The sequence below is a fragment of the Amblyomma mixtum genome, chromosome 2 (genome assembly GCF_055824585.1).
Source record: "Amblyomma mixtum isolate Tamu chromosome 2, ASM5582458v1, whole genome shotgun sequence".
NCBI lineage: Eukaryota > Metazoa > Arthropoda > Arachnida > Ixodida > Ixodidae > Amblyomma > Amblyomma mixtum.
In genome coordinates, this window is record NC_143013.1 from 295798907 (window position 1) to 295813524 (window position 14618).

A 14618-nucleotide genomic window follows, 5' to 3' on the forward strand; every position below is an offset into this window, starting at 1 on the left:
GCAATGGTTCTCTTCGCAGGAGTCTCAACACGACCGCGGTGGGACCAGAACAGGACACCTCGAAGAAAAAGGACAAGAACAAGCAGAAGAAGAAGAAACAACGTCACCACCCTCACGCTCAGAAACGCGACGCTGCTTCGGCCCCGGAGTCGATGCCTGAGCAAGCGTTGGTGCAGTCGACTTGCACTTGTACTCCTGTCGACGAAGAGACCATCACCATAGCGTCCAAGACGAGCGAAGGGTTGAAGTCTGTCTCCAGCGTCGGCTCACTTCAGAGCGCTTCCATCCCGACCGATCGGGCACAGCGCAAGGGGAGGGATGCAGACGCCCCGCCGCCAGAAGTCGCTGGCGCTGCCAACGGCAAGGCCTCAGGCGAAGAACTTACAGATTCACGGTCGACTCCACTGCAGAAAGACCAGCCTTCAGAAGTCTCGAGCACCAAGGGTTCAAGGAGCGCAAGACAGGTGACCGACAAAGGCAGTGACACGCAGCAGCGAAAACTACCGAGCCCAGCTGCTGACAGCGAAACACGAAGTCAACAACTTCCAGACACAAGGTCGGCTGCGGAGCAAGAGCGGATACCTTCAGAGGCATCGAACCTGAAGCCCCTGCCCGGGACCAAAGAGACCAACAACAGTAGCAATGCGCCGCTGCCAGAACCGAAGAGCGCTGCCGATGGCGAAACGTCACACCAGGAACTTCCGGATGCACGGCCGGCTCCTGTAGGGGAGCGCCACCCATCGGAAGCCTTTTGCCTCACTTCGCCGGGCACGTTAGTTCCAAGCGGGCCGACCTCCTCTAGGCAATCCTTGAAGCTGTTTTGGGGCGGCAGCCTATTTGACTTCTACCCGAGTAGCCGACTCGATTCGATGTCGCAGGCCGACGCTTCGCGTCCAAGCATACCCGAAGCATTCGCACCGTGGAACGCAAAGTATTCTGGTCATCCGGCTGGGAAGGATCCCATGGCGGCCGCCATGCCGGGTGCGACGCGAAGATCGGTCGACGAGGAGCTCGCGTTGAATACGGGTCTAAGTGCGTCTTCGCGGTTTTTGGTGGAACGAGCGGCCCCAGCGAACGCGAGTGGCGGGCCGGCAGCTGTGCCTGCTGAGCGTGCGGTCGGCTCAATGCAGCCTTCGGATGGACAAGGCATAGCGGCGATGGCCCTGGGAGTCACAACAGGCAGTCAGACTTCGGCGTCCAGCACGACGCTTGCTGGCCGCAGTGACAGCACTGCCGGGAGGAAAAGCAAGCCGTCGTTGAGCTTGGTTCGCTTGGAAAGCCTGCAAAACATCGTGAGTGAGAAGAGCTTACGTTCCCAGGTTCCATGTTTTTTTACGTTTATATGTGCGACCATGTGCTGACCTGGCGATCCTAAGACGTTTTCAGTTTTTCAGCGCTCTCCAGCGCAACCTTTTATGTATACTGCAGCCATAAAGAGGGTTATCCTAGAGTGCAATGTAAGATACAATGCGCACCAATAAAAATCCTACAGCTTATAATACTTCCGAAAAACTCCTTCAACGCCAAAAATCGAACATTACAAGCTTGCTGAAGTATATCGTTTGAGAACTTTAGCATGACTGCATGACTGTTAGCATTACCTCGAGTCCGGATCATTTAAACCCGGATACAAGCCCGGGTGATTTTAAGAAAGCCTTCGAACCATTGTTTTATTAGCAACATATTGTTAGCCCAGCCCTCATGTAAAGGCCTCACGCGAGGGCCCTTGAGGTCTCTGAAATAAACGAAAATACTCTTTCTTCTCTTCTCATTTCAAAGTTCACAACATGCGTTGAGGTCGAACTCTTACGATGACACACTCATGCTTTCTCCTTCAAAGCATGAAAGCAGCCTTAAGTGCCCCCTGATTTCATTCCGCAGACTCGCGTCACATAAAATTTTGATAGCAATAGTAGGTAGTGTAAAACTACACCCTGCCGCCTTACGGTTTAGCTCTGCTGCCTCTCGCTTTAGCAATGCCATGTTTTTAGGGGCCGTGAACCCCGTCAAGCCCAGTTAGAGGCTTTTTGTTCACGGTCCTCTGCATCGGTAATGTTGATGTGGGAATAAAATGACGATGATGATGATATTGCTAGCTTCTACTCTTGCTTGTTCGCTGTCGAGTGGGTTTCGAGTGCGAGGCGATGATTCCGAGAAGTGTGCTGTTCTCATGCACAAACGAACCGGCGACAGAGTATTTAAGAGGCGTAGCTTGTTGGGCTAGTTGGTGCAGTATTACAAAAAAAGAGCGGGAAAGGATACGTTCACAGGGGGGTAGACAGGACGGCGCTGGAAGCAGAACTGAATTTTCCTCGGCGAAAATCGTCACAACAGAGCCAGGCGCGAATGTAAACGCCGACAAAAAACAACGAAAAAACATTTGATAGCGCAGGTACCAAAGTCATGCTCATGACAAAGTCCCGTTCTTGAAATTGTATTATCTTGTAGTAAACCAAACCGAGCTGTCGCTGACGCAATCAGTGCGTGACTTCTTGATTTCAAATGTTTACAGGATTTATGAGTGTTTCTTCGGCGGCCGATGATTGTGACACTATTGAAGAAGGGAGTAGAGCCTTTGCATGAAGTCCTCAAGACGTCATCCACTCATTGGTAGCTTCCGATCCACTGTAAACAAGTTTCGAGACGGAATAATTTCTCGCGGCCCACTTCGCGTAATGACATTACAAAAAGCGCTCATGGATGGCACAGTGGTTCTCATTTCCTATGACAACTGCTTCCAGAATGATTTCGCGCTACACATGTAACAGTTTAATTGGTGTTGTAGGCTGGATGTAACATCCTGTATCTATACGTGGGCTCGGAGGTACACTGCTAATGGCGGGCTCCTGATTAATGTCGTGAACTGACATCGCACAACACACTGGCGTCGTTAGCCTTCAGCTTCCATCGATATGCGGCCTCCGCGGCTGTATTCAATTTCGCCAGTGCTAAGCCACCGAGCCGCCACGGAACGTGGAATTTAATTTATTAAGGCGAAAGCCCTTAATGCCTCATCGTTGTCGACAGAAGGTTGTCAGCAGAAGTGTCATGCTTTTCGGTTGGTCGAAATGGTTATGACGTCAGAGTGCTCGAATTCGAAGTAATGAGGTCACCCACGGATGCCTGACGCCCCCTTTTGGAGCAGACGACAACTAATAAAATAGTTGTCAGCTCCGACAGGGGGCGGAAGGCATCCGTGGGTGACCACATTACATATCTCATTACTGCGAACACAGCTATGGATACAACCGAACTCATCGAAGCAGAGAGAGAGTCATGCTAAAGAAGCAGTCAAAGTCGGCAGTCAAAGTGTGTAGTTGTAATGTGTAGTTAAAGTGTGTAGTCAAATAAAGCACTAGTGCAGCACAAGCAGTCTCGCAGTCAATGCCAAACAGTGCGCCAGGAAAGGCTTCCGCCTTGCAGAGCTTTAGAGAGCCAAAGTGCCCCCTGATTTTTTTATGTACCTTATCGTGTTTCAGAACATGACTATCTTACTTTTGAAAAACTGTGCACAGCTGGAAGTCGTCATAATACTAACATTATACTATACTCCGCATGTAGTGAACCTTCTAAAGATGCTATCCTTGGACTACCGAACACAGCAACTTAATACCCTGTATAATTTGCTTGCTGACATTGAATTCCTTTCTATCTGGAATTGCAGCTTCTCGATAGCATATGTCGCGTGACATTACATTGTAGTGTTTGACATTACGCTGAAAATTTTGTCGCATTGTTTTTCATACTATGGTCTGCATCCTATCATGTTGCGGTGCTCGTTAACCATTTTCTTTTCTGCCACCGCTGCAATAATCCTACCAAAGTCCGACCCTACAGCCGGTATTGGCAGAAGACGAACTGTTTCTTCTTCTTTTTCATTTTAAGAAACCTTTTAAAGGTTCCTTTTAAGCAGGAAATGTTTTTAGCTCCCGTTGTCGGCAGTGTGGTGACGTCACGCCGAGACCGAAAGCCAACCAGCCAGTTCCTCCCTTCCTGTACTAGATCTCGCTTTGACATATTGTTCTTTTCGGAGACATGGCTAACCGAACGCGATAGTGCCATGCAGGTTAAAGATTATGTATGCCACGTAAGAAACAGAGCCATAAACCGTGGTGGTGGCGTGGCAGCATATGTAAGAAAGGCTATAAAACACGAAGTCATCCCTGAATTTTCCCTGATAAATCAGAATGTAGAATGCCTCCTACTTCGCTTAAATGGTGTCTTAGCCGCAGTGTTGTACAGACCGCCATGTGGGAGCAAAATCCAGTTCTTTTCTTTTCTTGAGGACCTGTTGACGTATCTGAATAACTCCGGCAAATCGTTTGCAATTCTAGGTGACATGAATATAGATATGTTGATCGACGACACGTGTTCAAGGCAGCTTAACCTCTTAATAAACTCTAACGCATGTTCAAACGCTATCACTATACCCACACGTAACACCCAGCATAGTTCCACTCTGATAGACTTGTGTATCACAAATGTAGATCCCCCAAACTCGTCAGCCGGTGTTATGTCTGTAGACATTAGTGACCATTTACCAATTTTTTTCTTCATACCGCACCATAATAGCATAAGTAGAAGGGATGTTTATTATTACCGCCGCATAAATTCAAGTTCACTGGAACATTTTCGCATCCTTATTGAAAATGTCAATTGGGTATCGGTAATAAATGAGTCAAACCCAAATGATGCTTACAATAAATTTTTTAGTTATTTTATTACGTGCTACGAAAGAGCTTTCCCTGTGCAAACAAGGGCTAGCCAGCATAAAAAAGTAAGGAAACCATGGATAAATGTCACACTGTACAGGAAAATACAAGAGAGGAATAGAATGTTCCATTCATTTATAAAGAGTCGCGATGCGAGTGAACTTGTTCGGTACAAGAAATTTCGCAATAAGGTTAATACGGAAATAAAAACGGCCAAACTTAAATACTATGAGGAACTATTTACGCGTATTTTTAATGATCCCAGAAAAATTTGGCATGAAGTGAGAAACTTAACTGGTAAAAATGGGCAGGAACACACATTGAGTGTTACTCAAAATGATCATAGTTTGAATGTTAAAGATTCATTGGTAGCGCTGAATGAACATTTTAGCAGTTGTGGAAATTACGTTTGCAGTCTCCATCAGCATACTCTTTCTACTGTCCCGCCAAGTGAAAGCGTGGTAAACTCGCTTATATTGTCCCCTACCTCTCCTCATGAAGTCAGCAAAATTATTGATAAACTAAAGAATGATTCTGCCTCTGGTTTTGATGATATAAAAGCTGTCCCCATCAAACATGTATCCGACATTATTTCACCAGTTTTAACTCACATTATCAACTGTATGCTTGATACGGGAATATTTCCCGAAAGCCTTAAGATAGCTAGAGTATGTCCTATTCATAAAGGTGGGAATGATAACTCAGTAAATAACTTCAGGCCCATATCTGTCCTTCCAATTTTTTTCAAGAGTCTTCGAAACTATCATAAATTTAAGATTAATAAGCTTCATAGATAAATACAGTATAATGAGCGATGCTCAGTACGGTTTCCAGAAGAACAAATCATGTGAACTCGCACTACTCAACGTTAAGGAAGAAATAATAAAGAACATCGAAAATCGTTTATACACAATAGGCTTATTTCTAGACCTTCGTAAAGCATTTGACTCCGTTAATCATGACATTCTTTTATGTAAACTGCAGAGGTATGGAATACGGGGGAATGCGCACAAACTCTTAGAGAGCTACTTGACCAAACGGTATCAATATGTGTCTTTCAATAAACTGTCCTCGCCACGATCAGTAATTTTAAATGGTATTCCTCAAGGGTCGATACTGGGGCCTTTGTTATTTAATCTGTACATAAATGATCTTCTATTAATACCTTCTTCACCTCGAATAGTCATGTATGCAGATGACACAAACCTATTCTTTTCAAATGCGTCACTGCCTCACTTAGAAAAAACAGTAAATGATTACTTAGAAAACCTCTCTTACTGGTTGGACACAAATAAGTTACAGTTAAATGTAAGTAAAACCAAATATGTGATATTTAAACCTATAAATAAACCGTCTTTTGCAAATATTGTAATATTATTTCGCAACACGCGACTGCATGAGGTGACAGTTCAAAAGTTCTTAGGCGTATGGTTTCAAAATGATATGTCCTCGAACACGCATGTGAACAAATTAGCTGCAGAGTTAGGAAAAACCGTGGGCTGTATGTATAAAATTGGTAATCTCATTCCTTTGTGGTTGAAGAAAACATTGTATTCCTCTCTTTTCCTCTCCAAGTTATCATATTGTAGTCTAGTGTGGGGTACTACTACAGCTCATAACTATAACAAACTAACGATCCTCCAAAAAAAGGTGTTGCGAATATTTGAAAATTATCAAGGAAAACCATGTGATCTTCCAACAGACAAGCTATTTATTAAACATGAAATGCTTCCAGCTGCGCAAATATATTATTTCAAGTTATTACAATATATAAAAAACAATAAATTGTACCTCTCTGAAGCAAACCTCCAAGAATCAAATTACACCTTACGTAAACACACAAGAAGAATACCGCTCACTAGGACCAATTATGGCAGACAGATCTTACATTTCCAAGTTCCTTATTTGCTGAATTTCATAGGAGAAGAAATCAAATTCCAAAAACCGGAGTTTAAGAAATATGTCAAATCGTATTTGTTAAAAAAACCCATTTCTTTCATTCAATAAGACATTGTTTGTATTCATTAATTTTCGGTGTAATCAAGGTGTATATATATTATCAGAGTACGGTGTGCTATGTGTCTGTAATCTATGTGTGTGTGTGTGTGTTTGCAATTACATGAGTTTTGCAGAGTGCCGAGATGTACATTTAGCGTTTCTTTTTTCCTTAAATTCTACTAAGTGTTGTCTAATTCCATATTTATATGTTCACTTTTATATGTTGAAGTATTTATATGTTCAAATGTGTTTATGTAAATGAGAACTGTTTCCATGTCTATCTTTTCTTTTTATTAAGTGTGCACTGAAATGCCAAATTGTGCTACCTGGGGCAGGAGCCTCTGTCAGGCTGTGAGCCTTTAGCTCCTGCTCCTTTTTTCTCTGTTGTGAGAAAATGAAATGAAATAAAGACAAAGACAAAAAAAAAAACATCCGGGCACTGAAACGAGAGTATCCTGGCACCGAACGAGATTTAACGAGACACTATGAGCCCTCCTACAGGACCGGCATAAAAGCGCCGGTAGCTTTGCGCCGAACGGATGGTGGCGTTCCTCCCTTCCTGTACAGTGCCGATCGGGTGTCCACCGAGATGACAGAGAATTACTGTGCCATTTCCTTTCCTCAGAAAGCGTTGCGTTCAAAGGCCAAGGCATCGCGCCGAACGGATGGTGGCGTTCCTCCCTTCCTTTACGGTGCGGTTCGGGTGTCCACCGAGATGGCAGAGAATTGCTGCACCATTTCCTTTCCTCAAAAATCGTCGCGTTCAAAGGGCAAGGCATCGCGCCGAACGGGTGGTGGTGTTGCGTGGACTGCCTGGCAGCGCTACAACACGCTGTCGCGTTCCACTCCTAAAGGCGAAGCTTAAGCGTCAATAATTAGCAGTTAATTAGTATTTTGTCATTAATCAGTAATTAGCCACTTATTAGTAATTTGTCATTACTTCGTCATCAATTATGTTGGACGTAATCCAGTGGGGACGTCACCAGTGTCACACAGGCAAAGTGGTACAAATAACCGAGGAATGAAAACAACGATTACAAAGATGAAAGGCAAACAGAAACCGGATACAGGTGCCGAGTCAGGACGGAAGATATTCTCTAGACACCCACAGGAAACGATTGCGTCCAAATGGACCAGTGCACAGTTTGTGTGGCGTGGTGTGTTGAACATTAGAGCCATTTCAAGATTTTGACTAGTATCATCTACAAGCAATGTGTTATGCCCGCAAACATTTCATGCTTACTCTACTGTCGGTTACGGGAGAGGCACTCGGGATGGCCATCGGTGAAAATACAGCCAATTTTTTTTTTATTTCCTGCTGTCTCCTCTACACGCACATATATATTTTTGGTTTTATTGACAGCAGTAAATAAAGCAGACTACGACTGCTTCCCTTTTCGCTGCAAAGTAGCAGTGCAGGATCATCTAAAACAAAAAAGCATTTTCGCAAAGGTCAGGATGTCTAACCGTCATCAATAACATCTTTGCAGATTCGGCTTCCTGATGCTGCTGTCACTGCTCCGCAAGGTGACGTCGCCTGGGGCAAGGCTGCGGTCGTGAGCGCCGGCTTCTGCTTATTCTGGGTGGCATTCGTCATCATTCTGACGCTACTCTGGAAGCACCACCCTCCAGAAGAGCCCGGTGATCCGCTGTGCCGAACAGACGACTGCATTCAACACGCCGCTTTCTTCTTCAACATCACCGCCAAGAAGGGGGACCCGTGCTTCGACTTCAACGAGTACGTCTGCTCGGCGTGGTCCCCGCCCAGGATCACACTCAGCCACTCCGTTTCGGCTATGGACGCAGCTATCTACGGCTGGTTCAAGGGCTTAGGCGCCAAGCTTCGCCACGGCCTCTCCGAGCTGCCCATCGCTCGGAAGCCGCTCAACATGTACGAGTCCTGCACGGGAGACGACTCGAAATACGGCACAAACCCGCGCGCCTTCCTGTCCTTCCTGAACGAAACCGGGCTCAGCTGGCCGCACAGTCCACCACCGGACGTACACGCCCTAGATCTGTTCGTATCGGTGGGCTTTAACTACGACGTCCCTTCCTGGTTCTCCTTGACGATCGCCGAATTGCCAGGCGAGACTGGCTGGCGACTGGTCGTCTCCCCAGATCATTACTTGCCCCATCTCTTGTTCCATCACGACGAAATCCTGAAGATCGGCGCGTACGTTCAGTACTGGAAGAAACTGAGCAGCTCTGTCACGGTCGGCGCCTTGCCTCACGAAGACGACGAGAAGCTCATTAACGAGACAGCTGCTATGGAAGACGATGTCCTGCGGACGCTTCATGCCGCGCTGGCCGACCCGCTGAAACAGTCCGCATTGTTTCCACTCGGCGAAATCGGCAACTATACTCCCGCGATTTCGTCCGCAGTCTGGCTCAAGGCATTGCAGAAGAACTTGCCGCTGCCTCTTACTATGGCTACTGAGGTGTTGCTAACTGACATCACCTACATGAGAGCCGTCGGTAACTTGTTCGGCAAGTACGGCGACCAGAAGCTCGTCAGGCATCTATCATGGCTTTTCGCACAGATGTACGGACCGGTTGCTAACCCTGTTGCTCTCGTTGACCACTTCGGAGACGCCGATGCAGCCAGAGTAGCACGCCCTTTGTACTGCGGCTCCAACGTCGAGATCCCGTACAAGATCCTGCTCTCGGCCTTGTACTTTGTCACGAGTGTTTCCAACTACGACAAGGCATTAATCGATGAGAGCTTCGACAGCTTAGTGGCAGAGGCAGTGAAGAAGGTGACGAATTGTAAATGGCTTGACTCCGATAGCAAACAGCTGGCCGCTGCCAAGGTTCGCGCCGTTCATAAGCGTCTATGGCCCGACGAGATCGGCCTGAAGATGGAGCACTTGGAAAAGATGTACAAGGACTTTCCGGAGAACGAGACTTCATTTGCTGCCTATTGGGTCAAGTCTCGCAGGAACATCCGTAAGGTCAAAGAAGAAGCGTTGCACCTTAGACTGTTCGATCAACCGATCAACTCCGCAGAGCCTTACCTGAGCTACGACGCCATTTTCAACAGCGTGCTCATCGCCATAGGCGCTCTCGTCAGGCCGCTGTATTACAGGAACGGCACGATGGGCATGCTCTACGGCGGAATCGGATTCCTCATGACGCTGGAGATCGTCAAGTCGCTGGACCGGAGCGGCCTTCGATGGCACCCTAATGGCAGCGCCGTACACTCGCTCCTCTCCGATGCGTCGGCGCAGAAGTACGCGATTCGCGACACTTGCACCAGAGGGGGCCACAATCGGAGCGTGTTTCCCGAGATACCGGCCCTGGAAGTCGCCTACGCGGCCTTTCAGCGGGCGTTGAGGAAGGACGGACGTCGGTTCAGAATCGCGGAGGACCTGACAGAGGAAAAGGTGTTCTTTCTGACCCTCTGTTTCATGACGTGTCCGCGAAGATACGTGACGAGCCCAATTCGTGTCAACTGCAACAAGGCGGTGAGAAACTTCCCGGAATTCGCCAAGGCGTTCTCTTGCGATCCCGGTTCCAGGATGAACCCGTATGTCAAGTGCGAGTTCTTCAACTGACCGAAACGTGAAGGCCGACGCAACGCGAGATAATCTCCCTAATGGATGATTCAAAGCCTTGAGCTAAGCAATTAGGTGTATTCGCGAAATTAATTAGCACCATACCACTTTCATTGTTTTATATTTAAGACATTGAGGGCGCCTTTTTTCTTATATGGATGCATTCTTTGTTGCCAAAGTTTATTTTATCTTTCTATGCCACAACTGAATTTCTTCGTCGCTACTCGTGGTTACAGACATTACAGGATCCAAAACTTCTCTAAAGTATTTCGTGAAAGTCTCGATGACGTCGAAGGCTGTTTCGCTGGAACACGGATATGCTATGCCTCCAGTACAATAGCATTTTTATGTTTAGCCAATGTAAATACGATATCAGAAGCGTCATCGAGCATGCGCGCTCGATAGGTGTCCGGCTGTCGGACTACGAGATTGAGGCCTGTCATAGCCTTGTGATGACAATCGTGCACGTTGCATGTTACGTTTGCTCACCTGTAACTTAACCTCTGTGTTACTAATTATGCTCATGTATTCTGTAAAGGCTAATTCAAAGTTCAGTAGGAGCTATATTATTCAGCTATAACTTGCGTGACAGCAAAAAAAAAATTATTTCTAGTAAACTGGACAGCTAAAAGGGCTTACTGCCATCATTTTAGCAGTCAAATCTTCTTTCGAAATGAGCTGTTTGTAGGGGAGCTTAGTGCGCTCGCAGCTCTGTGGCTGCCCGGACGAATAATGTGTCCTTCTTTGGTGGTGAGTTGTATGAAGCCGTGTGTGAAATAGCTTTGTCTGCGTTGTGATCTCTTCTAAGTGCTGCTACGGTGCTCGAGTGCGAAGAATATTTGTTTTTTTATGCTATTGGTGGCCACCTTCTGCACCTTTGTATTATATATGAAAACTTTCCTGCGTGTGAATTCATCGTTGTGACAACTGGCCAACACAATCCGTCTTCGACAGGACAGTGCCAGTTTGTGCCAACGACTTGAGTGCAGAAGTACTGGCCGTATTTTTTGTGACCTGCGCCGTCAGCTGTGGCGAAGCGAATAACTTTAGCTAAGTGAAATATACAAATGTTTCCATTGCTGTCAGTTTTCATTCACTTTACGTATTAGCCTTCGTGAGGAAATGTGCGCTGCTTGTTTTTACTTTTCTTACACGTTTGCCTCTTCCAAAAGCTGTTTCATATGTTTCTCAACGATCAACCATTCAATCTAATTTTATGCGAGATGGTTCAATTACACTAATGGTAAAAAAAGTTAGCCCCGTAGCTTCATATCTGGAGTCGTATGGTGCAGAAAATGTGTTGCACAGTGTAGCATCTTTGAAGAAGAGATCTTTACTTTTTGTGATGCCTGTATTTTGTTTTGTGATGGACTCGGCATGTTATCATCTGCGTCATGAATTAAAGCTGTGTCAATCTCGACATCGGAAGTATTGTTTGCGATTAACGCCTTTTCTCGATGCCTTTCTTCGTAATTTTGCTAAAAGTGATGCGAAGTTCAATATGAAAAGGTTTCAAAGAATCATCTGCTTGCAATGCAGATATGTTCCATTCAAAGGGGACACACAAATTTTCTTGTGGATACATGATTACCAGTGCCTTGCAAATTTATTTACGCGTCCAGACTGCTAATGCGCAGTCTATGCCCTGTCTGTCGAAATTTCTGTATAGGGTCACAAGCCCATACCACAGCGGTGGCCTAGTAATCTGAGCATCCGCATCGCATGCGAGAGGTGCAGAGTTCGATCCCCACTGTCGCCGGCTTCCCACCGCTGACACAATGGGTACAAGCTTCCCCATGCCTGGTGCTTGGTTTATTTAGGGTGCAATGCTTGGGAAATGGGTCTTTGACCCCACCTTGAATAGCCGAAAGTACCTTAATTGTGCCATGGCGCTCTTTGGCCACAGATGCGCTTGCGCCATAAAAATTCATTTTCATCAGGGTAGCATTGCAGCGAGAACCACGGCATTTTCCCGGCCCCTGCAAAGGGGCTGAGCAAGACGGAGGAGCGAACTTTAAGGCGCCTGCAGACAGGTACTCTACTCTGTCCTACAATCATAAAACATTACGATCCTAACACGGGTGGGCGATGCCCGCACTGTGGGGAGACCTGTGATATCTTCCACGTGGTGTGTGGTCATGTACTCAAAATCCCCACCTCCACCCTTCCCCTACCCCTTCCAGAGAGGCATGGGAGACTGCCCTCCTCAACTGCTGCTCGCTTGAGTCCCAAAGGGCTCTGGTGAAACGGGCGAGAGACGGGGCCTCGTGATGCGGTGTCCCGGACTAGGGGCGCTGACCATGCAGCGGGGCTCCCAAACTCTATTGCACAAAATAAAAGTTTTCACCACCACCCCCGCACAGCCAGCGCGCAGAGCCAGCGACAGGGGTGGCAAAGACAGGGTGTAGCACTACCGTGGACGTCTCTCCATGATCAGTGCATTTACGCGACTTGGGGACACTTGGTAGACTGCGGTCGCTTGCGGACGCTTACGTCATTCTATTCCTAGTTTCTCTTGCGCTCTGTTTCTCGTCGGCCTCGGTGCATCGCTCTTCTTCATCGTGCGTTACTTTAAACCACTTATGAAAGGAGTCAACAATCATTGAAACCAAAAGTATTGACGGCGCACGTGTGGACCAAGATGCGAAATTAGTCGCGTAATCATTTTTTACGTGGTGCAAATGTTCGCCTGCGCATTTTCAAGCTTTAATACCCGGTGGTAATCTAAAATGAAAAGCTAGAGAAAATTTTCACTTGCTGTGCTTTGTGAGCTTGCTAAATACAAACTTCCGATGCGCTGAATGTAAACGCCGATGGATTCACAGCAGCTCCAAAGGCGCAATATTTCAAGCAGTGCTTTACATAAGGGTAGCGTGTGGACAGTGCGCCATTGAACGTAAGCGAAAGCAACATGTACAAGGATTGGTCTGTCACCTCACAACACGCGACGAAATTCATCTGGTTATCAGTGCACCCCCCCCCCCCCCCCTTGTAATTATGGAGAAAACAGAGGCACCCCATTTGCAAAACGTAACCGAGAAGCAGGTTTTTGATTCTCAAGCGTATAAATGAGTCTTTATGGCACCCCTCAAGACCGAAAGGTGTCATAACGTGAGGAGAGGGGTTCGCCTTATTTTACACAGATTCAGAGCTGAAGGGCTGCCGTAAGTGCTTCGCTACGCGGCTAAGAAACAGACCACCGCTGCCCGGTTACTTTTGGTAAAGACGGCACCTGTTGAGAAAGTGCAGCTGTTGGGCAATGTTTAACTACCAGTGCAGCTTAGGATATCGCTTGAGCTTGGGTCGAGGAATTCTAAAGAGCCTGCTTTCGTGCGGCGGAAAGATTGACTATGTCAAGAAGCATCTCCGGAAAGTCAGCATGGCAGTTCGTCCAAGGTTTCCAGAGGAGCGTGTTAACGCTTCAGCAAAACCACCAGCACCGACCCGCGACTATGTATGGAGTAGCGCGCCTTGTTGTTGTTGTTGTTCACCTCATAGAATGGCGCATACCCACACAGGGGGATCGGCCAAGAAGAGGGGTGAATAGAGAGTTTTTGAGATTTTTTTGTTTGGTTTTGTTCTCTTGGGAAAAATAGACAAATTAAGAAATAAATAGAAATAGCAGAATGCTTGGGAAGAGAATCTTCAAGGGAAAGCAGAAAGACCAAAAAGAAACAGGACAAGCGTAACGCACGCAGGAGCTTGACTCTGCAGGATCTCTAGCAGAGGGAGTTGATAAATAAATAAATGAATGAAAATAATAATAATAGTAACGGGGGATAGAAAAAAAAAGATTTGTAATAAGTAAATAAATAAAGAATAAAATATTAGCAAGAAAACCGTGTAGATTCCAGTAAAATATTTTGGATGGCGGTAAAAACAGACCTGTGGCTGTAACCAAGAATGATGGCCCCAAATGACAATATGATCGGGCTGCTCAAACTAAGGCCAAGCTGTTGCAGTGGTTGCTCTAAATATCGACGTCTCATCATGGTGAAGCGTCGACAAAACAACAAAAAATGGTCTATTGATTCTTGTTCACCACAGAATGCGCAGACGGGAGAAAGCGCCAAACCAGGCATGTGCAAATAAAAATTTAAGGGAGGGATCCGGCAGCGCAGCCTAGTTAGACTTCATGCTGTTGTGAATGACATGATTTTCTGCTCCACGGATACTAAAGATGCAGGAAATCATCAGATCTTAAAATTGATCCAGATGTCATGCTTAACCAAATGCTTCTCCGAAACCTCGCTGTTGTGATGTACGCTGTAGCCGGGAGGACAGGTAGCACGGGGCCATTGAGGGACGCTTTTGCCAAGCTATCAGCCACTTCATTGACTGTCACACTGCTATG

The 14618-nt window shown here is 46.4% G+C and overlaps 1 protein-coding gene across 1 annotated transcript; it reads left to right on the top strand.

Annotated features, from left to right (window-relative positions):
- Window positions 1–768: 768 nt before the first annotated feature.
- Window positions 769–10871, top strand: LOC149364574 (neprilysin-2-like). Its single transcript, XM_089570146.1, has 2 exons — window positions 769–1292; window positions 8201–10871. The coding sequence occupies exons 1-2, from the start codon at window positions 870–872 to the stop codon at window positions 10262–10264; spliced, it is 2487 nt and encodes an 828-aa protein (XP_089426272.1). The 5' UTR covers window positions 769–869; the 3' UTR covers window positions 10265–10871.
- Window positions 10872–14618: the final 3747 nt, after the last annotated feature.

What these genes read in the sequence shown, in the direction of transcription:
- LOC149364574 (XM_089570146.1), top strand. Translation starts at nt 870, where the DNA reads ATGTCGCAGGCCGACGCTTCGCGTCCAAGCATACCCGAAGCATTCGCA. An exon ending in TGGAAAGCCTGCAAAACATC is followed by an intron (nt 1,293 to 8,200) that starts GTGAGTGAGAAG and finishes ACATCTTTGCAG; the next exon opens with ATTCGGCTTCCTGATGCTGC.